Below are 24,594 nucleotides of genomic sequence, written 5' to 3'. Positions count from 1 at the left end.
AAAAAAAATAACCACGAGAATCTAGAGGGATTCTGCACTCCAGTTGCTATACAAATGTCTGCCGGTCCTTGCCCCACTTTAAAGAAACCAGAATTGACCGGGGACAGTGGCTCATGCCTGTAATCCCAGCACTTTGAGAGGAATTACAGGTATGAGCCACTGTGCCCAGCGTCTGCAGGACTTTCTTCAGGATGTTATACCAGCTTTCCTTCCCTCAAAAGCCTCCTTAGCCTATATAAAGCGAAGATTATGAATAAATGTTAAGGGCAGGTTTCCGGAACCAGACAGCCTGTATTTGAATCAAGCAATCCTCCTGCCTCGGACTCTAAAGTATCTGGGAAAATAGGCTCACACCATGGCACCTGGCTTGAAATTTCAGCTTAATTCAATTTTAATTAATTTAACTATAAATGGCCACATATGGTTACTGGCTGAGGCATTGGATAGGGAAGCTCTGTGTTACACTAACATTAGCACATGTATTTCTTCACGTCTCAGGCTCTTTATCTCTTTGCCTTGACTCTTTCTAGCCCATGATGTCTTCTGCAGTGCAAGTCCTGCCCCCTTTAATTCAGACAGACAGCTCTTGATTCTACAATATTATGCTGACTGGGAAAGGGACGGGTGGTCCTTGGCAGGAGGAAAAGGGACAGGCCTCTGTCTGTAGCAGCTAGGCTCAAATTGCCATATGGCAGCAACTGCCACCTGTAACAGCACCGTGCTAAGCTCCTCACTGGCAGGGAGGGGCCGCCGTCAAGAGCAAGAGCTCAGCAGCTGGCTCCCCCTCTCTTTGCAATTGTGACTTTGAAAAAAATCTCTGCATCCTTCTGAGCCTCAATTTCCTCATCTATAGGGTGGAATTAACAATGCCTACTGTTGTTCTGAGGATTAAACGAAGTGAGGCCTGCTTTGTGCTTGGATCATACTAACTACTCAATCAATGTTCTTATTTACTCTAACTCTCAGAGTCACCTCCTACTCAGACCAAATAAACAGCAGGGGAAAAAATAGGGTGGGATGGACAGAGAGAAAGATTCTTTTAAAAAGTGTTTTATTGGCCGGGTGCAGTGGCTCACACCTGTAATCCCAGCAGTTTGGGAGGCCAAGGAGGGTGGATCACCTGAGGTCAGGTGTTCGAGATTAGCCTGGCCAACATGGCGAAACCCCATCTCTACTAACACCACAAAAAAAAATTAGCCGTGCGTGGTAGCGTGTGCCTGTAGTCCCAGCTACTTGGGAGGCTGAGGCAGGAGAATCGCTTGAATCCGGGAGGCGGGGGTTGCAGTGAGCCGAGATTGTGCCATTGCACTCCAGCCTGGGCAACAAGAACAAAACTCCATCTCAAAAAAAAAAAAAAAAGTGTTTTATTGTGAAAATTCTCAAATATACATGAAAGTAGAGAAAATGGTTTAGCAAATCTCTATACTCCTCTCACTTAGATTTTCAAATCTAAAACCACAGCAAAGTTTTTTTGTTTTGTTTTTGTTTTTTGAGGCAGGGTCTCACTCTGTCACCCAGGCTGAAGTGCAGACCAAACTCCCCAGGCTCAAGTGATGTGATCACGGCTCACTGCAGCCTCCACCTCCCAGGCTCAAGTGATCCTCCCACCTCAGCTTCCTGAGTAGCTGGGACTACAGGTGTGCACCACCATGCCCAGTTAATTTTTTTTTTGTATTTTTTGTAGAGACAAGGTTTTGTTGTGTGACCCAGGCTGGTCTTGAACTCCTGGGTTCAAGTGATCTACCCACCTCAGCCTCCCAAAGTGCTGGGATTACAGGCATGAGCCACCGCACCCGGCCCAGAGTAAGGGTTTTAATAACTCCATTAACTCAAAGATATGGATTCTCATGAGGCTGAAGAACAAACTGTCAATGGCTCCAACTAAATGGTCACAAACACGTTAGGACTTCTCTGAGCAGCCCTGCCTAAAACCCATCAGAGAGAGACTCTTGTTCAGACAGTTGTCATTTGTTCCCCAAATAATATCCTCATTGGCCTGGGAGCAATGGCTCCCCCTGCTGGGTTTGGCTATGGTGTTTTCTGGTGATACTCAAGGTTCCATCTCTCTGGATCCCCCAAACCATATGTTTTGTCTTTCAGTACCCAGAAAATTATGAGAGACCCCAAATTCCTACCAGCAACGTTGCTTAAATCAGCAAGAGACGGCTTTTAATTTCTGGTAATCTAGATCCCTAAATGATAATCAGGCTACAGAAAGGCCACAGCTGCCACCTCTAAGGAGCTGGCACCTGAGGTTAAAATAATCAATTCTTTCAGGAGAGAGACAAGAGAGAGAACTTATTAGGGAATGTGCCAGGTCTTCTGGCTTCCTGGAAAATTACTGGGCTATAGTCCCAGTAATTACTGGGCTATAGTCTAATTATAAAAAATCAATCCGTTAAGATCCCAGTAGCCCTGGGGAATAGGTAGTGTGGAAAAGGGCAAAGAAGAAATGAATTGGGTGGAGGGCAGTACTAACTTTTGCTGGGCATATTCTGTGCTGAGCAGTTCTTCACACACTCCATTTAATGCTCATGGGAACACTGTCAGGCAGACATTCCTAGCCCCAGGTCACAGACAAGGAAACTGAGGCTCAGAGAGGTGAAGTTACTTGCCCAAGACAGAACCAAGGTCTGGCTAACTCTGACACCTATGTTCTTCCTTGCCACTGCCGTACCCTGTGTGGCCTTAGGTGGGTCTCTCTCTCTCCTTCTGAGCCTCAGTTTCCTCTCCCTGAGATGGGAATGGCCTGCCTGACTCACAAAGGCCTCAGAAGGATCTAGACTCCTAAGTGCTTAAAAGCATGCTTAGCGCCCAGCCTGGGACTGGGATTGCCTTTTTTGTCGTCCTCAAAGCTGACAACCTTGGAGCTCTGAAAGAAGAAAATCCAAGGCCCCATTGAGGGATGCAGGTGTGCCTCTGGTGCGATGCGACAGAGGAAAATCACTGGGTTCCCTTAGGTCTTCAAAGGAGGAAGGAGGGGAGGAGGCAGAGAGGTAAGCTGAAGACGGAGATGTCTCAGGTGTTGCTGTTTTTGATGACTGCTCAGCTGACAGCTTTCCAACCTGAGAAACACACATACTCGAAGTCTAACCTCCTCTGGCTTAAAATAGAGCGACTGAACCAAAAATGCCAAGTACAGGGCACAGTCACCTGCCTGACGGGGCCAGACACATCCCCCATGGCCCCAGTAACACCCACCCCCAGCGGGCACACCTAAGCGCCTCTCAGCTGTGCATCATGGGACGCTCGAACAGTGGGGGAGCACAGACAGCCACAGATCCTCGGCCCCATCCCGGAGACAAGGAAAGTGAGAACTATAGAGGCAATGGGAGGGGGATAAAGCTAGCAGCATCTGGCCTGACAAGGATCATGACCTGGGTAGCCAGACAGCCCTGAGTTCAATCCTGGTTCAGCCACAGCCTGGCTGGGAGGACTTGGCAGGTTAAGTATCTCTTGGCAGGTTAAGTGTCTCTGTGTCCTGGGCTGTAAGGTGAGAGTCCCGTGAGTGATGTCTGTGACTATGCCTAGCACAGGCAGAGTGTTTGGCCCTGCCCCTGCTTATGGAAAAAGAATTTTCGACACCTACACACAGACAGTTGTGAAAAAGGAGGAGAAGCAGCTACTGGCTAAGGGGCACCTGGAGAGTGGCACAAAACAGCTTCTATAATCCTCAACATGGTCCTATGGGGTGAGCGTCATTACTACCCTGTTTCTCAGATGGGAAAACCAAGGCACAGGGAGTACAAGTGTTCTGTTTATGGACACCCAGTGGTATGGTTTAGCTCTGTGTTCCCACCCAAATTGCATCTCCAATTATAATCCCCGCGTGTTGAAGGAAGGACTTGGTGGGAAGTGATTGAATCATGGAGGCAGTTTTCCCCATGCTATTCTCGTGATAGTGAGTGAGTTCTCACGAGATCTGATGGTTTAAAAGTGTTTGGCAGTCCCTGCCTCCTCTCTCTCTCCCACTGCTATGTAAGACATAGCTTGCTTCCCTTTTGTCTCTGCCATGATTGTAAGTTTCCTGAGGCCTCCCCAGGCATGCAGAACTGTGAGTCAATGAAACCTCTTTCCTTTATAAATTAGCCAGCCTCAGGTAGTTCTTCACGGCAGTGTAACAACGGACTAATACACCCAGCTAGGAGTGGAGGAATTCAAACTCAGGTCTTACTGACTCCAGTTGTGTCCACAACCAGGCCCTCATTAACTCTCCCCTGAGTGGGCCCTGCCCTTCCCCCAAGATCAGGCCATTCCCCGCATCCCACTGTCTCCACAAACTCTTTTTGGGCTCTTGTTGGGCTGTGGGTCCTTGGAGCCCCACTCACTCCGACTCTGAGACTTTAGCCCAGGTTTCTGCTCCTCTGAAGTCTGAGCAGAAATTGGAATGTTAAACTTGCTGATGCTGTTGCTAAAAATCAGGCTGAGGTAGTGGCACCAGCACCCTCTTTCCGGCCCACTGAGCTTCATCCTGCTTCTCGGGAGAGAAGGGATCCAAGGCCCTCTCTACCAGGTACTGGGGCCCAATTCTGCCTGGGAACTGAGTCCGACAGGCACCGGGTTGGACATCCCTACAGGCCCCAGGCATCTGATCACTTGTGATATCTGTAACGGTGACTCACACTTCTAAACAAATCCTCAGGGCCAAGCTCAGCTCTCCAGCTCCACATCTACTGGTTCATTTAATCCTCACACCCACTGTATTAGCTTCCTGTTGCCGCTGCAATAAGTTATTACAAACTTGGTGGCTTAACACAAATGTATTATTGTCTAGTTCTGTAGGGTGGAGGGCTACACAGGTCTCACTGGGCTCAAATCGAGGCGTTGGCAGGACTGAGTTCCTTTCTAGAGGCTTCCATATGGAATTATAGCCTCCTCTGGGACCTGGAGGGCCTAGGCTGCAGACTGGGCCTCAGGGGCTTAACATATGTCAGCGACTTAATACAACAGGACAGAAGCTCAAAACCCGGGCTCCTGATTGGGGGTTGGGGGACGACCTTGCAATGTATCATTCAGCCCCACGGTTTTCCCGTCTAGTGGGCTCCCTCTCGTCTAAAGACTAGGTCTCTGCATTCAGCCTTCCGGTGGGGAAAAGAGATAGAGCACGTGTGGGGCAGGGTTTTATGGGCCAGGCCTGGAAGTGGCATACGTCACTTCTGCCCATGTTCCATGAGCTAAGTCTTGGTTGCATAGACCCTGCTAAGTGCAAGAAAGGCTGGGCAATGTGGTCAGCTGCGTGCCCAACTCCACCTCCCCAGTGCATCCCTCCATTTCTCTCCATCTTCACACATTTGGACCACACTAGCCTTCGAATTGGCCTCCACTCCTAGCCACCATCCCTTTTCCCCATGACAGCCAGAGGCTCTTTAAAAAATATAAATCAGATCATTGTGGTGTTGTTGCGTGTGTGTGTGTGTTTGTGTGCCTGTGTTTGTAATACAGCCTTTCCATGGCTTTCAATAAACCCACATAAGGGCTTGTAAGACCCTGTGTGAAGTTGCCTCTTTGTCTTCCTTCTGCTCCGCCAAAGTATCTGCACCCCAATTCTCTAGCTCCAGCGACACTGGCTTCCCTGCAGTTCTGGCTGTCAAGCCATGCTCAGTTCTGTTTTTAAGCACCACCTTAGGTCGTGGGGTTCACCTTCCCCAAGAAACTTTCCCCTTTCCTTCTTTATCACTCTTGTCTTAAATTAGTTTTTTGTTTGTTTGATTGTTAGCTGGCCCTCCTTACTAGGACTTCACCTTTACTTACAACAGGAATGTTGTTTGCACCAGTAGGTGCTTGGTAAATATTTGTCTGAGGATTGATTGACTGAATGAAAGAAGGAAGGAAGGAAGGAAGGAGGGAAGGAAGGAAGGAAGGAGAGAAGAATGGGAGGAAGGAATGAAAGGAAGGAAGGAATGAAAGGAAGGGAGGAATGAAAGGAAGGGAGGAAGGAAGGGAGGGAAGGGAGGGAGGAATGAAAGGAAGGGGGGAAGGAGGCGAGGGAGGGAGGAATGAACGAAAGTAAGAGAGGAAGGAAAGAAAGAAGGGATGAAGGAAGGAATGGAAGGAAGGGAGGAAGGGAGGGAGGGAGGGAAAAAAAAAAAAAGGAAGGAAGGAAGGAAGGAAGGAAGGAAGGAAGGAAGACTGGCACAAGGTCACAACATGAGTTAGCGGCAGGAACAGGATTTCTGCAGGCCCGGGGATTTGGGCCTTGGCTTCAGATCTCACTATTCGCAGACACATGAACCCCGGGCAGGGGCGTGGGAGGCGGACAGGGGAGCGGCTCTTCGGTCCCGGACACATGGCGATCCCAGCCTCCAGGTGCCCAGCAGCCGCCCCGCTCCGCCCCGCCCGTCACAACCCTGCTGTGTGGGGCCGTGGCTGGAGGGGGTGGAGCGTGCGGTCCGGGCACATGGAGCAGGTTGGGACCGGGGCGGGTACCGGGGCCGGGGCGTCATGCAGAGGCCGAGCGTGCGCGCGGCGGGGCTGGTCCTGTGTACCTTCTGCTACCTGCTGGTGGGCGCCGCTGTCTTCGATGCGCTCGAGTCCGAGGCGGAGAGTGGCCGCCAGCGACTGCTGGTTCAGAAGCGGGGCGCGCTCCGAAGGAAGTTCGGCTTCTCCCCCGAGGACTACAGCGAGATGGAGCGCCTGGAGCGCCAGGCTGAGCCCCACCGCGCTGGCCGCCAGTGGAAGTTCGCCGGCTCCTTCTACTTCGCCATCACCGTCATCACTACCATCGGTGAGCCGCCTGGAGCCTCCCTCTGCGCCCGCTCCAGCCCCAGCCGTCCCGCGGCGCCTTTGGGTTTCGGTCCCACCTCTGCCCCCGCCCAGCTGAGCTACTTCAGACGGGTCATTTCGGCTCACCGAGCCTCCCTCGCCTCCCTCGCCTCCCTCGCCTCCCTCGCCTCCCTCGCCTCCCTCGCCTCCCTCGCCTCCCTCGCCTCCCTCTGCTGAATGGAGCTGTCAGCCCACGCAGGCAGGGACGGGAGGAATCAGTAAATCGAGTTTGCCAAGAGGCTGGGTGACCCGGAAGTGCTCAGAAAACGTCCAAGGGGCTTGGATATAGATGAAGCGGGGCTCTGAGACCAAGAGGCTGGAGCTGCTTTTCTTTGCCTAGTTGCATCACATTTGCTGTGTGACCTTAGACAAGTTGCTCAACCTCTCTGAGCCAGAGTTTTCTCTTCTGTAAAATAGTGTCGCTAATTGGCCTTATCTCAGGGCTGTGGTGAGAGTTATTATCCAGGAGACAGACTATGCACAGACAGGGCCTGTGCTGAAATGGCACATACAGAGCACTACAAAGAAAACATAGATTTTTGATTATTGCAATTGTTGTTGTTACCCCATAAGAATGGGGACCTAGTCTGTCTTAGGGACTGCTCTATGACCAGTGCCTAGCGTGCAGTAGATGATCAATAAATACTTGTTAAAGGAATGACTGATAACCACAGGCTCTGGACCTTGCCCTCGGGGATGCAGAGCAGTTCCTTTGGAGCATCTGGACCACCAGCTGTTGCCATGACTACCATCTGGTTGGTATCTGCTGAACCTAAGCCTGGGGGAACAAGGAGGAGAGAAGTGAGCTCTGTAGGGTTCCAGGCTTGGTGCTGGCCACTCCCCAGGCTCCACTGTGAGTGTCCAGGCACCCCCGTGGGGCTTGGATCACCAGCCTGAAAGCCAGTGCCTTGGGGAAAGTTTCTCCATAACGCTCTTGCAAGTGAATGTGAGCTGTGGCTTTTGCAGTGGAGTTAAAAGCATGAGTTCTGGAATCACAGAGACTGGATTTCTGTTCTCATCTCTGTTGCCATGTGCCTTCTCTGGCAATTGATTCTACCTGTCCAAGCCCTGGTTTCCCCAAAGGCAAAATGCAACTGTTCCTACCTCACTGGGTGGTTGTCTGGTTTCAGGAAGGTCAAGCATGTAACATGCTTGACATAGTGCCTGAGGCCAAGGAGGCACTATTCATTAGTAATAATTCGTTATTTGCCAACATGGCCCCAGCTTTTATTCAGCTCTTTTGCCCCCTCCTGTCCACATGGACACCCCTGCTTCCTATCTTGGTACAGCCTGAGACCCTCCTGGTTACCGTGCCCACTGCTTTGGGATGCCATCAACCTGTTCTCTCTGCCTTGTCCATATTCTTTGGAGGCTTGCCAGGGGGTTTTGGCCTCTTATCCTGGTTCTTTACCTCCGAGGTACATCTGGGAGGCTGATATAAGAGACTCAAGTGGAAACAGGAGGAATTTTGCCTTTTCTGGCCACTTGGGGGCACCACCACCCTCTGTGGTCCAGTCGGCTTAAGCTAGCCTTGCAGAGAGCCACGTGCCAGGCCCCAGGAATTTGGGCTTTGCTTGGATGGGAGAGAGGCACTGAAGCAATGGAGGATGTTTTTTAATAGCTCAGGCCCATGGAGGGTGCTGGTTAATAGCTCTGGCCCGTGGAGGGGGCTGGGTAATAGCTCAGGCCCGTGAGGGTGCTGGTTAATAGCTCAGGCCCGTGGAGGGTGCTGGGTAATAACTCAGGCCCGTGGAGGGTGCTGGGTAATAGCTCAGGCCCGTGGAGGGTGCTGGGTAATAGCTCAGGTCCATGGAGGGTGCTGGTTAATAGCTCAGGCCCCTGGAGGGTGCTGGGTAATAGCTCAGGCCCATGGAGGGTGCTGGTTAATAGCTCTGGCCCGTGGAGGGTGCTGGGTAATAGCTCAGGTCCATGGAGGGTGCTGGTTAATAGCTCGGGCCCCTGGAGGGTGCTGGGTAATAGCTCAGGCCCGTGGAGGGTAGTGGTTAATAGCTCAGGCCCGTGGAAGGTACTGGTTAATAGCTCAGGCCGGTGGCCTTTGGGCAGTTTTGTCCCTCTGAACCTAGTTTTCTTATCTATAAAATGGGAATAAAAACATGTCATATAGTCATTGGGAGGGTTAAATCTGATAATGCATGCAGAATACGTGGATTAGTTACTGTCATTATTAGTTATTATCTTTATTCATTTCACTCTTTGCCAAAACCTGGCACAGTCCCAAACAGCTGGAAGCCTCTTATTCCTAAAGAGACTCCTCTGTTTCTCACTAGCACCCCCTTCAATTTGGTTGAGCTTCAACTTTCATTGAGCATCTAGTCTATCTCAAGCTCTGTGCAGGACCCTGGTGATGGGGACTACAGAGAGGTGACCACCTTCATCCCTGCCCTCAAAGAGCTCAGTCTGGTGACGAGCAGGTCCTGTTTCTCCACAAAATAACAGAGAGGCAAAGTGATAGGGTTATGCAACAGAAATGTGGAAGTGGAGCCACAGGCCTTTAAATGTATGTAGTGCTGATATTTTGAATAAGTTATATATGCATACAGTACACACTTCACAGAGCACAAAAGGGTATGGAATGAAAAGGAATTTTCCCTCCCACCCTGTCTCTCAGCCCATAAATTCCCCTTCCTGGGTCAAATACAGTTACCAGTTTCTTGTGTGTCCTTCTAGATATATTCTCTGCCTATATATTCCTTTAAAACACATACACATACATTATATAGACATTATACACACAGTTTGTCTCTTGCTTTTTTCACTTAATATATGTTGGCGATGTTTTTATGTCAGTCTCTAAAGAGCTGCATCTTCTTGTTTGTAGGGTTTCTCAGCCTTGGAACTACTGACATTTGGGGCTGTGGGGACTGTCCTGTGCATTGCAAGATGTTTAGCAGTGTCCCTGGCCTCTACTCTCTAGATGCCAGTAGCACACAGACATCCCACTCCTCCCCCCCATTTGTGACAACCGGAATGTCTCCAGATGTTGCCAAGTGTCCCCTCAAGGGCAAAACCACTCTCGATTGAGAACTGCTACTGCGTAGTGTCCCATGGTTTGGATGGCACTATAATTTATTTAACCAGGCCCCTTTGGATGAACACTTACATTGTTTCTCATTTTCACTATGACTGACAGTGCTGCAATTATGACCCAAGTGCACACATATTTTTGCTCACGTGTGTATATTGAAGGGCTAACTTCCTAACTGTGGAACTACCTTGGTCAAAGGATTTGTATTTTTTGCTTTTTGGCAGGTAGGGCCAATCTGTTACAGGAGGCACATTCTTTTTGGGAAGATCCACCTGACTGTTCCTGGGGTACAGGCTCCTTTGAGAATACCATGAAAGCGACTGCTCCTCTTTCCAGGAAAAGATACACAATGAGATACCCATTCATTCCCCTGCAATGGCACGGTGTTCCAGGACTGAAGGTTGCCCAGTCGTGTTTAGATTCCCTATAGTAGTTGAAGGGACCCAGTAAGAATCCCCACGCCAGACAATCAGAACCAAAAGGTGTTTAGTGTGGGCAGGCTGAGCAGTGGAGGGGGAGGTAGTCAGGGGAAAAGGCATGTGGAGAGGACATGCTAGCTGGGGAAGCAGCTCGGCGTATAGCTGGAAAGTGGGGCAAGTTTTGCTTTTTTTTTTTTCATTAAAGCATAATTTACATACAGTAGAACTCACCATTTTCCTGTGTACGCGCCTGACAAATGAATACCTGTCAGGTAACTACAGCCGCGATCAAGACAGAACATTGCCATCAACCCCCAGAATTCCACCACGACTTCTGTAGTTAAGCCTGTCCCTAACCCCAGCTACTGGCAACCAACCATAGATCTGTTCTCTGTCGCCACAGTTTTGCCATTTCCAGAATGTCATTTACATGGAACCATGCGGTCTGTAGGCTTTGGAGCTTGTCTTCCCCCACGCAGCTGGAGACAGTTGAGATCCATCCTTCGTTGCCGCAAGTTACAGGAGTTCATTCAGTTGCTGAGAAGAATTGCAGTGTTTGGATGCCCCACGGGTTGTTTACTCATTCTCCAGTCGAGGGACACTTGGGTTGTCTGCAGTTTGGGGTGATGAATGACCTAGTTAGGACTAGTATTTGGAGATGCCCTTCTAGCCCCGGGGCCGGGGAGGGACGCCGGGCAGGCAGGCTGCGGGCGGGACTGTAGTCAACTGGAGCTGGGCGCTCACAGCCTTCCCCTCCGTTCTCCCTGCATAGGGTACGGCCACGCCGCGCCGGGTACGGACTCCAGCAAGGTCTTCTGCCTGTTCTACGCGCTCCTGGGCATCCCGCTGACTCTGGTCACTTTCCAGAGCCTGGGCGAACGGCTGAACGCGCTGGTGCGGCGCCTCCTGTTGGCGGCCAAGCGCTGCCTGGGCCTGCGGCGGCCTCGCGTGTCCGCGGAGAACCTGGTGGTGGCCGGGCTGCTGGCGTGCGCCGCCACCCTGGCCCTCGGGGCCGTTGCCTTCGCGCACTTCGAGGGCTAGACCTTCTTCCACGTCTACTACTACTGTTTCATCACCCTCACCACCATCGGCTTCGGCGACTTCGTGGCGCTGCACAGCGGCGAAGCGCTGCAGAGGAAGCCCCCCTACGTGGCCTTCAGCTTCGTCTACATCCTCCTGGGGCTCACGGTCATTAGCGCCTTCCTCAACCTCGTTGTCCTGCGCTTCCTGGCTGCCAGCGCCGACTGGCCTGAGCGCGCTGCCCGCCGCCCCAGTCAGCGCCGCCCGGGGGCGCCCGAGAGCCGCGGCCCCTGCCTGCCCCGCCGCCCGGCCAGCTCCCGGGGCTCCGCCTCCGTCTCCTGCCACGTACACCAGCTGGAGAGACGCGCCCGCGACAACCTGGGCTTCTCGCCCCACTCGAGCCCGGGGGTCATGAGTGGTGGAGGGACCCAGGCTCGGGGCCCGGCGGAAGTCCATCTGACAACCCCACCCAGGTCAGGGTCGAATCTGGAACGGGAGGATCAGGCTTCAGCTATTAGGGCCCCCCCCCCCCCGGGTTTGGAGACGGGTGAGGGGCCTCTTGGCGGTCTTCTGCCACGAGCAGTTTCTCATTACCGTCTGTGGCTAAGTCCCCTCCCTCCTCTCCAAAAATATATTACAGTCACATCATAAGCACAAAGCAGGCTCTAGGGTCACCCTGTAGGAGCAAATTCCTTGTAGTCCAAATTGTATGAGGGCGTGGCCACATCAGCACCCAGGAGAGGCTCTGCACAGGTCCACGTCAGAGCCGACCCTCCAGAGCAACTTTTCTGTTGTGAAGAGGCTGGTTTTCTGAGTAACGGTTGAAACGTGCAACTTTCAACACTGGAATCCTCGCTGGAATTAGTGAGGTCAGACGCTCACATTACAAGAAGCATGGGGAACAAAGGTGGACCAAATGGGACCGTGTACAGTCCAGTGTGGACAAGTGGGTCAATCTCAGCGCTAAATGATCTCATTCTCTGCGCGGTGTGTAGAGTGGAGTCAACCCACGTGTGAACGGCGGCCTCTCTTCCCCAGAGGGCTGATGCTCTGTCCCTGGCCAGCCCCCCTTCAAGATGAGGGAGGCCTTGCTGTCACCCACCTGCCACGTACTGGGACCACTTGGACGCAGCAGAATGCCATGGGACAAGCTGTGTTCCGGGTCCCATCAATCACCAATGTGACCTTGGAGAATCTCATCCTCTCCCAGGGCCTCAGTTTCCACATCTGTAGAATGACTGGGTTCATCCAGAACCCTGCTCCCTCTTATGCATCTCTGGCGGGACTTTCTGGAACAGGCCCCTTCACCATAAGGGGGCAGAGACAAAGCCCAAGGTGTGGCATCCTGGCACCCCGTGGCACTCAAAGCCTCCACTCACTCACTTTCCTTGTCTTCCCAGATAGGGCTGTCTCAACACAAAGCATGAACGAGCCAGGTTAGAAAAGCCAAAAACTTTAATTTCAACATGAGCTACATGGTCATGAACACAATGCAACGTGACCCCACTCCAACCCAGGGGCCCCAGAAACCCTCCCTCCCTAAAGGCCTGGGCGGCTCCTGCTCCAAGAGAGGGAAATGAGGGAAAGGTGGGTGGATGGAGAGAGGCCCCCAGCCTAAGGACCCGGGCTCCTGCCTTCCCGCCACCTGCCCAGGAAGCAGTCATAGAGTGAAAGGGCTCCAGAGGTGATGCCCACAGCCCTGGGTTTAGCTCCACTCTGACCTCACTGAAGCACTGGGTTCAGTGGGCACCATTGGCCCACCTCACAGGCTCGGCGTCGGGTGAGCTCGTGGACGCTAATGCTTTCCGTCCACTCTGAGGTGCTGCTCCAGACGTGAGGCCCTCCCAGAGGGCCTCGGAGGCACCATGGGGGAACAGGGAGTGGGGCTGGGTCCCTGGGCCTGATACAGCGCTGCTGCTCAATAAATAAATGCAGGTAGCCTTGCCTGACGCAACAGCTGTGCCTCCAGAGGGGCTGGGACTTGGTGCTGTTTCTGACACGGAAATGCACCCAGGAGCTCCTGGCTGAAGAGAATTGGCTTGTGAAGTGCATAACCACCCCCTAAGCCATCTGCTCCACCTCTGGGTGTAAAAGAGTGAGCTCTGGGCTATTGGAAAACCGAGTTCCAGTCCTGCCCACCCATTAATACAGTGGGACCTTAGGACGTTCCCCTCCCAAGACCTCAGCTCCCTGCTTTGAAATGGGGATGACAGCACAGGCCACCACCTCTCCCCAGGGGCTCCTGTGAGGGCAGAAGGGCACACTCGAGGTAAAAGCATTTGGAAAACGAAGTCTGAAAAGCACAATAGGAAGGCCAGGTCTCACTGCATGTGAAGGTTTGCTGATGACTTCCCTGAAATGAGGCGCCCACAGCTGCTCCCATTCCCTCACTGCCCCAGGCAGGAGCTGGTATTTCCTAACTCACCCACCAGTTGGTCCTGAAGATGCGATGGCCCCTTACTGGGGGCCTCCACCCAGGCCTCGAGGTCTAGACCCAATCCTGTGTACCCTCAGTCAGCTGGGCCAGCCCCCCAGGAGAGCTAAGTCTCCCTGGCAACCCTCTCCCCCAGACCCAGGCCCAGAGAAGTCACTGGCTTATAGAGGTGGAGCCCAGCAGGGCTATGCAGCCCAGGGCTTAGAGACTAGGAATCCTTGTTCCAGCAGACATGCACTGGAGCAACGGTCTCCTGTTGCCTGAAGAACAGTGGCGCCCCTAGTTCTTCCCCCTTTGTGCCCTTGCTGAGGGGTCTTGTGTGAGTCACTTCCTGTTTCTGGGCCTCAGTTTCCCAACCTCTCAGATGGGCTACAGATTGTCCTGCCCATCTTTTGGGGGCCATTAGGCTTCAAAGAAAGAAGGGAGGAGAAGGTATGGGCAGTGGCAGCCCTACCTCATACTGCCCTGGCTCCAGCTCAGCCTCTATTGGGAGGAGGGGACCCAGGCTGGGGGTGTCACTGAACACACAGGTGACTCCAGGGGTGGCTTTTCCCCCCAAGCTAGGTCTTGATTTCCTTGTCTGTAAAATGGAAATGGACTAATGGTCCCAAAGGCCCTTCCCCTCTACTATGCAAAGGGGGTTCTGGAGAAGGAGAGTGGAGATGGCTCCTTCCTTTCCATGGTATCCTGCATGTGATCTTGGCCCAGAGATTGAAAATAGTCACCCCCGGAGACCCCAGCCCCCCTGTGGCCCCCAGTGCCACCCTCTCTGCTCCTCTTCAAACAGTGCAGCCTGAGTCAGCAAGGGGCCAGGCAGTAGTGGGGACAGGATGGGCTTGAAGTTCTCCAAAGCGAATGATGAAAATGTCACTCTCCTCCCCAAACCCCCAACCCTTGGTGAGGACAGACTGTAGTTCCCACTCCCAATGGTCACAGCCCCTGGGAAGGGGGCACATGCTCACGATGATACAAAGAAACAGGGCTCCAGCCCCCAGCTGCTCCACCCCTCCAGGAGGTGAGCGGGATTTCACAGAACAAACAAGAAAATCATTGAGGGGGCCCTCACTGACCACCCCCAGGTGTTGTTATTGCTTCGGAGCTCTCTCTCTCTCTTTATAAAGGCTGTGCAGACACCAGGGGAAGGGCTCAGGCTGTCAGGGCCAAGCCCCTGCTCCCTCTGGTTGGGACAGCCAGGCTCTGCCCTGTTTTTGAAAAGCTACCCCTGAACAACCACAGCGGTGATGGCTGGAGAGAGAAGGCGCTCTCCTGGCTCAAAATATTCCAATGGTGAGTAATAAACGAACAGCAGAGAAATCACACTGGTTAGAAAAACAAACAGGCAAGGGGCCAATTCTGTGCCTCGAATGCGAGTCCCTCCAGAGCCCTGCTCCTTCTGCCCCTAGCCTTGGGATTCCACCCACCACGGTCCCAGGAAGCTCTGAAGACTTCCTGGGTAAAGGGGGCATCTCCAACTCCCCTTCCCAGTGCAGGGTAAGCAGCTCTGTGGAGGTGATATACATCGACCAGAACTTTAAAGGATACCCAGGGCTTACACAGGCTAAGGGAAGGGAAGGATTTCCAGATGGAAGGAGTTGCCTGGTGGGACTGGGACTGGGACCGGCACTGGGAACAGGGTGGGACCAAAGGCAGCCTGGGTGTCCTCAGGGGAAAACAACACCCTCTAATGGAGACCAGGCCCCCTCTGCCAAGGTCCTACAACCCTTAGGAGTGCCTCATAAAGAAAGTCAGTACCAAGAATAATAAATCAGAACAGCCGAGTCTAACAGGCAGCTCCAGCTATAACCCTACAGGGGACAGGGGAAGGAAGGGGGCGGAGGAGGAGGGGCTGGCCTCCTGTGAGCCAGGCTGCCCCATCTAGGCCCAGGCCAGCAAGGAGACAGTGGTCTCCTGGAATGTACTAGAGTCTCCTCTCCACCCCCAGTCCTGGGACTCTGTAAGGACTATGCATGAGCTAAGAACAGGCCCCAGGGCTTGGAGCACTAACTACCTAGCTGGCCTGGACTATGCCCTACACAGCAGGGACTAGGTCAAGAGTGGCAGGCTTCTGGGTGCCTCCCAGGGGAGGTGGCAGAAATGTGCTTCTATAAAGAGGGGCCAGCCTCCAGCCTCCCTTGCATGCAAAAGGGCTCCCGCAGGCCCCAGGGAGGGCTGGGCTGGGAAGGCAGCTACCCAGGCCTGCCGGAAAAGGGATCTCCCAGTTCTGACACTCACACATCTTCACTCTTCTCTCGTACCATCATCTTTCCTTCCGCCAAGGTAACTGAGGCCGGGGCAGTGGGTTCTGCCCTTAGTATAGGATGGTTTGTTTAAAAAGACTAAAATAGGGGGGCTCTATTTGCCTCCCCAGCCCCCTGGCCTGGAGGCAGGGGGGGTAGACAAGATGACCTTCGACCTCATGCAACAAGGAGGGGTTCTCCAATTTGAGAAACCCTTATCTTGGCACCACCAATCCCAATCCCAACTTTCTTTAGCCTCCCCCTCCAATACAGCACCCCCCAAATGCTCTCTAGGGTTGGGGTTCTGGAAACTCAGGTTCCACAGCTCCTCCACCAGAATACAGACGACAACATTCTTTCCAGTCCGCCAGCGGTTCCTAAACTAGCTGGTTGCAATCCCATGGAGCGAGGTACCTGGGGGTCTGTACCAGGCCCCCGGCACCTCCTCCTTTCCTTTGGTCCCTGCTGAACCCCAATTCCTAGAGCCACCAGAAGAGGGGCAGGCAGGAGGGGATGGACAGATGGACTCGGACAGGCTGCGGCAAAGCTCCTTCCACGGGCAGGCAGAGGGAAGCCCAAGCTCCGCTTCAAGTGGGGGCTCTGGGCCCCTGGGAGCTGGCTCCGGATCCTTGCAAAGCTGCCCCTTCATCTCTGGGGCAGGAGTAGCTGCCTGAACCCGGTGCCGCAGGAAAGACACTTGCTGGTAATTGGCACCATGGAAATGGCCGGCTGGGTTCTGGACTTGGCTCTGGGCAGCGAGCTTCCGAGGAGGCAAAAAGGGGGAGAAGTTGGACAGAGTTTGGGAAGGGAGAGTGGTCTGCTCTGCCACCTCAATCTTTCCTTTCTCCGGACTGCAGCCACATCCACCAGGTCAAGAACCGGCCAAGTCAAAAGTGTAGCCAATCCCGTTGGGAGAGGGAAGGTCTCAGGGGGTAGGAGGCAAAGAAGGGGTGAGGAGGGGCCCAAGGGGGGCAGGTCTCCCCATTCTGCTTCCCCACTATGGGGGAGAGCCCCGTCCTCCTGTTCAATGTGCCCCTGGGCCTGGGGTCCCAGGTCAGGGCTGGGTGGTCTCCAGGCCATCTTGGGGAGCCCCTCCCCATCCCAGCACTAAGAGCGCTCTCCGCAGGGCCCCACGGTGCTCTCAAGGGACAACTGGGATGCCTGCCGGAGCAGGGGGCCTGTGGCTGGGTCCACCATGGAGGAGGTGGGGAAGAGCTTGTACCAGCCCACGGCCAGGGTGGTCAAGTCCAGCTCCTCCAGCAGCACGCGAGCCACACCCATGAACTGCTTCCGCTCCATCCGCCCGTAGTTCCCCCACACGATCACCTGCGGGGCAAGAGACACAGTGGTTCAAATCCTGCCAGTGCCACTCACAGGCCGAGAAGCAGAACCTGGGTCGCCCCCATGCCCAATCCATCTCAGTCCTGTGATTTCTACCTCCTTAAAATTGCAATTCCTCAACAGGCCCTTCTTATCACAGGCACCATGCCAAGCCCCTGCCTCCAGAGGCTGGTGACGGTGATGGTGACGGTGTTGATGGTAATGGGTAGAACACTTGCTGTAGGCAAAACTGCAAATACTTTTCCTGCACACAGCACACATTCCACTGGCACCAGAATGTTATCAGGTAGGTACCGTTAGGGTCCCCACTTTATGGATGAAGGAACTGAGAGTCAGAAGGGAACTTGTTCAAAGTTGCACAGCAAGTTGTGGAGCTCAGTTCAGCCACAGTGAACTGAGGGCCTCACCTATTTCCTCCAGGCGAGGCCCTCCAGAGACACCCCCCGCCAGGGGTGCTCTCCTGTCATTCTGGTCCTGTGCATGTGTGCTCGTGCACATACATGTGAGCGTACTAATGCCCCTCACCTGGAGGACTTTGCCCTGGGGACTCTCGGGAAACAGCAGCACCTGGTTATACAGTGGGTCCAGCGACTTGCGAGCGACTTTGGTCTTCTTCTTGGCAATGCAGACGCCATTCTCTAGCAGGTAGGCCTTGATATAGGCCGCTGAGGACAGAGGCCAGCAGGGGTGAGTTCTAGTTTGGCCCTCAAATGGTGGGCAAAGGGTGCAACAGAGGGAGGCTGCCCACCCTCTGCTGGAGATAGGTATGCCCCCATGGGGTCTGGGGAGGACGCACCAGGACACATGGGGGGTGGGCATTTGGGGGCAGCAGGTACAGCGGGGCTTGGGTGCAGCCTGCCCCACCTTCTCTGGTGGTCCTCACTGTCTCCCCTTCCTTTGCTCACTCGCTCACCTGTTTCCTCCCTCAGTCCGTGATGTGCCCACCCTCTCCCTGGCTTATGCGTCCATCTGTGGACCCACTCACTCACCAAGCCTGAGCACCTACTGCAGGCCAAAAACTCTGCTAAGCACTGGGGTATAACGATAAGCAGGAAAGATGGTTCCTGCCTTCCAGCTCTTACCACTGGGCACCATGTGTCCAGTGGAGGAGAGGAACAAGGTCAACAGACAATCTCAACTGGCTCCCCAAACAAACCCTAAACTACCAGTTCCACATAAGACATTACAGTTGGGATGGGGGTCCCCACAGTTGGGCCCAGTTTTCTCTCTTCAAGGCCCTCAGTACCCATCAGGATATCCTCCCTGACCTCCACCCCAACCCTGCAGGGGAGGGTAGGCCCCAGACCTGGCAGTGTCTTGGAGCCTGGCTTGGCTGTCAGTCCCCGGGCCTGGATAATGTCCACTTCCAGCTGACCGTTCCGCTCCTGCAAGCCAATCTCCACATCCCCTGCAAGAGGCACCAAGAGATGAGACTGGGAAATGGCTCAGAAGCTCAAGCTGGGACTCAGCTCTTCCCCTCTACTTAGAGCTGAAACCCCCTTCCCCTGCTCCCAGCCCAGGATAAGACCAGAACCAACTCCCACCAAGTGCCTAGGCTCTGCTGAGGGCTGGCGAGTGTGCCCTGGGCTCTAGGTGGCATGCGCAGAGGATGGATCAACGGGCAGAGGGGAAGGAGGGAGAGATGCTGGGCTTCTGGTGTGATCCCCCACCTCCCCTAGTCCATTTGAAACCAGCCTTGGGGCACTCACCCATGGGTGTGGTGGCCAGCGTCTGGCGGCCCACAAACTGTGCTGGCCCCATGCTTCCCAGGAAGTCACTGAACTGGGCATCTGATGCCAGGCAAACTCCTCCATAGTTAAGGCTGCGAGAGGAAAAGATGAGACAAAGCACATGTTCCCAGTGGTTCCCAGTGGCTGACTGACAACTCTGGACTCAGGCAGTCAACCTCCATGAAATGGATATGCTGAGACTTCCCTCTTGGGATGGAGATAAGGTTTACCCAGTATCTGGCTCATGTGGTTTAGTGCCTTGATACTCCAAATGTGGTTCAGAGACCAACAGCATCAGCATCACCTGGGAACTAATTAGATACATAGAACTGCAGCCCACTCCACCCCCAGCTGCTGAATCAGAATCTGAATTTTAACGCAAGCCACAGATGATGCCCTTGCATGTGAAAATGTGAGCTCTACTGCAAGGGGCTCTGGACTCGGAGGGGTGCATTTCTTGCTGCTGCTTGGCCACCTAATATTCACTTCCCCTTCCTCTGGTAACAGGATCTCAAATTTTCTTTGTGGAGCCCCCTCCCCATGGCACATGATCACAGTGGGGTGGAGGGAACAGCTCCTGAGACTGGGCCTCCAGCTCAGCCTGGTCAATCAGGGCATCCCTTCCCCTTGGCCAGTGATCGGCTCAGAGACAGGCATGTGGCCCAGTTCAACCAACAAGAATCAGGCCTGGAAGCTTTGTTTGAACTATGGTGAGTGAGACGCTCTCTTTCCCACCAGATTTGAGCCTGAGATGCAGGACTGGAGCTTCTGGTGCTATGTGGCTACCATCTGGATCCTGAGAACAAAACCATCAAAATGACAGCATTGTGTGAGCTCCTGGATCAAGCTCTGCCTGAAGCAAGCTACTTCATCTTTTGGTTACATTAAGTCAATATCAACAGCAACAACAAAGATAATTTTATTATTTTGCTTAAGACAGCTTGAGTAAGTTCTCCCCACTCCCTTCACTTCTCTAAGTGTCTCTTTCTCATCTGTGAAATGTGAATAATAATGTTCCCGTCTCTTAGGTCTGTTGTATTAAGTGCGATGAGGCACTAAGTACCATGCCTGATGTGCCCCTGTTATCCTGAGGACCAAAGCACTTGCAACCCATTTTCTCATCTGATCCTCACCACAACCACAGGAGGTTTTTTTTTTTTTTTTGAGACAGAGTCTCACTCTGTTGCCCAGTCTGGAGTGCAGTGGCACAGTCTTGGCTCACTGCAGCTTTGAACTCCTGGGTTTAAGCAATTCTCACGCTTCAGCCTCCCAAGTAGCTGGGAATACAGATGTGTATCACCACATCCAGCAGATTGTTGTGTTTTTAGTAGAGACAGAGTTTCATCACATTGGCCAGGCTGGTCTCGAACCCCTGGCCTCACGTGATCCACCCACCTCAACCTCCCAAAGTGCTGGGATTACAGGGGTGAGCCACCACACCTAGCCCAAGAGGTTGGCTTTTGATCTTTATCACCATCATTGAGATAAGAAACACATCTGCCGAGCAAAATGGTGACACTATTCCCTGGCCAGAGCTGATGCATACAGAGTTAGATGCTTAACCCAAGTCAAGCCAATCAAAACCTCTCTCTGGGAAATAAAAAACAGAATCCTGGAGACTAAAAGTCACAAGAATGGCCTGCCCTCATGCAAAACCCATAAACTCTACTCGCTACCCAGTCCTGGCTGCCCAATTCTTCCCTGAGCCATGTGAGGTCCCCCAGTGTTCTGTTTTTATTTAAGCTATCTGCAGAGCTAATGGCAGAATATTCAGCCTGAGTGCTTTTCCTTTTCCTGATTTCCTAATACCCCTGGCTGCTTTCCCCATTCAGACAGTAGCCAGGGTGTCCTATGTTTGCTGCCTCAGAGAAGGAATGACCCAGCAGGAGGTACAGAGCAAGAGACTTGGGCTCCTGACTTTTCAGTTCCAAATCTAAGGAACAGACTTGAAAGAATAAGTACAAAACTAGGCTATCCTGCCCCGAAACAGACATATCCTCAGCCTGGGAGAGCAGAGGAAGTCAGGCAAGGAGGGAAGATTGCTGAGATGCTGCAGGATCCTTGAGGAAGGTCTGCAGTCCCCAGCTGGTGAGTGCTGGGGGAGACAGAAAACTCCAGATAGGCTGGGGGCATCTGAAAGCAGAGGACACCTGCACCCACCCTGCTTATTGGGTGGAGCTAAGAAAAGGGCAGAACACTCTAGAGAAATGGCTGCTTGGGCATCTTGTCAAGTGACCCCCTGGGAGATCTCGGAGGCTCTGTATGTCCCTCCACACCCTCAAGAGGAAAATATGATCCAGGTGCACTGGATGGAAGGGCAGATTCATAGAGTCCTGGTGGTCTGGGCATAGAGAAGTGGCTGAGACCAATGGGAAACAGTGACCAGGAGCAGACAGTCAGATCATGTTCCAGGAGACAGCAGAATGACGGACGATGATTGAGGAACACATACTCTGTGCCCAGTGTCTGAGCACCACAATAATAGCAGCCCATGCTACTGGACGCGAGCCCTCACTGACATCCAGCTGGTACACCAGGTGTTATGGCCAGCATCCATATGATCCATTCATTCATCCAACAAATGTTTACTGAGCACATACTATGCACTCTATTGTGTCCAGGCACTATTCTGGACACTTGGAACATGTCAGTGAACAGTGATTCCTGCCCTTGAGGTGCTTAGATTCTAGTAACATATTATACACAATTAATATCATAAACATTACAGTATGTTAGAAGGTGGTAAATGATAGAAATCTTAGGAATAAATAAATAGAAAATTCATGTGGGCCGGCGGGTGGGGCGGGGGGGGGATGTGGGTTGCAATACGAAATAGTGTTATCAGTAGCTGTGACCTGTGCTTCCGATTAAATACTTTGACTGTTACCCTGGGCCTGTTCTAGAAATTTACATGGCTTCTTTCTACATAAACTTCCCCAGGACACAGGCATAACCTTTGGGAAAATCCTGAACTAAGTGAGTCTAAGTTTTCAGCAAACAGAGGACACAGGGGGACTTGATACACAGATTAGCAACAGTGAACTCCCAGTGCTCACTAAATGCCACAAATGTCAAAGTGCTGTATACTTATTAATTCATTTCAGCCTCACAACAACCCTATGAGGTCAATACTATTACTGGGTCCATTTTATAGATGAGCTGGAGAGTTAAGAAACCTGCCCAAATCACACAGGTACTGCACGGCCCCACCCTACCCCTTGGCACTCACTTCTATACTCGGAGGCTACCTGCTCTTATACCTGCCACTAGGTCTCAGGGCTTATTTTCTGGCTGTGAGAATTCTGAATTTTGCTGGGGGAGAAAATTCAGCCTGTGGCACAGGGCAGGCTAGAAGCACCTGAGGGTTCATGGCCCAGAAGCAGCCCCCACCCAGTGACAAACTGGGAGTCTGCAGTGGGGATAATGCAGGTGAATGTTCACCTAGCCTCCCAAGGCTCCCCAGTGGGCCTGAGCTCCAGCTGCCCTTAGTGGTAGCAGGCTTGATGATGCATCCGTTATTAGCTCCCCTCCCTTCCCATCCCATTCCTTGCAGCTCCCACACTGGGGATTCCTGGGATGGCCTGCCAAATATCCAATTTCCACTTGAATCTTTGAGTCAGGGTCTGCTCTGGAAGAAGCCAAACCAAGACAGAAGCTGAGTGGTATCTGAACCCAGAGAGTCAGGCTTCCAAGTCTATTATCTTAACAATTAGGCAACAATGGTTTTTTATAGAGAGGAAGTGTGAAAAAAATAAAGTCACTTAAGTGTCTGGGGACTGAAATGTGTACCCACTATTCTTGCAAAACCAAAGACCCTCAATTAACAGCACAGAAGCCATGGTCTAGACCAGGGGTCCCTAACCTTTTCAGCACCAGGGACCAGTTTTGTGGAAGACAATTTTTCCATGGACTGGGGCAGGGAGTAGGGGATGGTTTTGGGATGCAACTGCTCCACCTCAGATCATCAGGCATTAGTTAGATTCTCATAAGAAGCCCGCAACCTAGATCTCTCTCATGCACAGTTCACGGTAGGGTTCACGCTCCTATGAGAATCTAATGCTGTCAGTGATCTGACAGGAGGCAGAGCTCAGGCGGTAATGCTCGCTAGCCCACTGCTCATCTGCTCTGCGGCCTGGTTCCTAAGAGGCCAGGGGCCAGTAACCCTGGGGGGACCCTGGGGTTGGGGACCCCTGGCCTCTTTCACACTGGTGACGTGGCCTTTCCTCCATGCCCCTGCGTCTCTTTTCCACCCTACCCTCCCAGCCATCTGGGGGGTCAGGCTCCATTTTGTAAGGAGTGTCTGGGCTCCAAAAGCCCGAGAAATGGTGGGGGTCTCACAGATTCCAGGCATGGAAGGAGTGCAGCCTCCCAGGCAGAGGGAGGCCCTCTGCAGCCTGAAATTGAAAGTTTCCTCCAACATCATCATTGTCTGCTCCTCAGTTCCTGGTGGGATTGTGAGCAGACAATGGGGAACTGGCAGGCCTGGTAATTAGCGGTAATTGTTTATAATATCTGGGCGGCTGCCTGATTTCCTATCCCAGGGAGCCTTGCTAGCTGCCAAGGAACCCGGCTGACGCCCCAGAAACCCTGAATAGGTTACCACGTCCTCCTGGGGGCTGGAGGAAGGTGGAATAAAGTGGTGGCCAGGCCCTACTAGCCAGAAATCCAACTGCATCAGAGACCTGACTCCACCTTGGGGTCTTTCCTGGAGCACGAAAAGAAGGCAGAGGTCACAAAATCATATCTGCCTCTACTCCTCACTAGCCAACCGCTTGCTGTGTGACCTCTGACAAGTTGTTACTGCCTCTGCATTTCAGTGTTCTTAACTGCAAACGAAATCACACTGCCTCATGGACAGTGTCTGGTCTTTTCGTTGGCCAGTGCCTGTGCTGTCTCAGTTTCAAACGTTTTTCTGCTTACGGCATCCATGAGCACAGGGGTATAAAAGAGCTTACTGAATTAAGTACTGCATATGTGCTACAACTTTGACAAGTCCTTGTATGCAACAGGAGCTCAATAAATGTTCACTGCCAAGCCCTACAGCAGGACTCACACTGGGAAAATAAAGGATGGGTTGAAGACTGGATTTGGTGTAACATAGACCCTGGATTCCAGTATCATACAACCTGTGGGAAGTGTCTTAATCTCTCTGAGCTGCAGTTTCCTCATGTGGAAAATGGGAATAAATAGTAATCATCTTGCTGAGTTGTTGGGGAGGGTCAGAGAGCTAGTGCAGGCAAGGTGCTTAGCACTGAGGACCTGCTGAGTGAATCAAAGGGTGAGATACCGTGGCCTGCTGGGCCTGCTGCCTGGCCTGGGAGAGCCTCCTTGCTACATTCTTGGCATTTTCATGGCATTTCAGATTCTAGACCTGTTAGTAAGTGCAGCATCTGGATGCCTGAGAACAAGCCCAAGCCATTTTGGGGAGGACTGCAGCAGCGGATCCCTTCCAGGGACATGTGCCACTTGGACAGGCGCAAAGCCCTGAAACAGGATTACAACCTGTGTTCTGCTGGCCTTTTATTTTGTGTTAATGGTGAAATGAGATTTCTTGCATTTCAAATCCTTTTTTTTTTTTTTTTTTTTTTTTTTTTTTTTTTTTTTT

At 52.6% G+C, this 24,594-nt stretch overlaps 2 protein-coding genes across 3 annotated transcripts in view; one reads left to right on the top strand and one right to left on the bottom strand.

The window, feature by feature from the left end:
• Positions 1 to 6,425: 6,425 nt before the first annotated feature.
• On the top strand, positions 6,426 to 11,707 carry KCNK15 (potassium two pore domain channel subfamily K member 15). Its single transcript, XM_017877999.1, is given in 3 exon segments — positions 6,426 to 6,724; positions 11,000 to 11,669; positions 11,671 to 11,707. Coding segments are annotated over 3 exon segments (990 nt in total). The 5' UTR covers positions 6,426 to 6,441.
• Positions 11,708 to 12,684: 977 nt separating this feature from the next.
• Positions 12,685 to 24,594, bottom strand: part of RIMS4 (regulating synaptic membrane exocytosis 4) — a 59,607-nt gene continuing 47,697 nt past the window's right edge. For both annotated transcript variants that reach the window (XM_017877998.1, XM_017877997.1), the window contains exons 3-6: positions 18,969 to 19,081; positions 18,566 to 18,667; positions 17,785 to 17,924; positions 12,685 to 17,244 (exon numbers count right to left, since the gene is read on the bottom strand). In XM_017877998.1, the coding sequence (XP_017733487.1) occupies positions 17,026 to 17,244; positions 17,785 to 17,924; positions 18,566 to 18,667; positions 18,969 to 19,081 (574 nt within the window). In that variant the 3' untranslated portion in view covers positions 12,685 to 17,025. The remainder of the gene's footprint in view (positions 17,245 to 17,784; positions 17,925 to 18,565; positions 18,668 to 18,968; positions 19,082 to 24,594) is intronic.

This window comes from Rhinopithecus bieti, unplaced genomic scaffold (assembly GCF_001698545.2).
Source record: "Rhinopithecus bieti isolate Rb0 unplaced genomic scaffold, ASM169854v2 scaffold_10347, whole genome shotgun sequence".
Taxonomy (NCBI): domain Eukaryota; kingdom Metazoa; phylum Chordata; class Mammalia; order Primates; family Cercopithecidae; genus Rhinopithecus; species Rhinopithecus bieti.
This window is presented reverse-complemented; position numbering and strand designations above follow the sequence as displayed.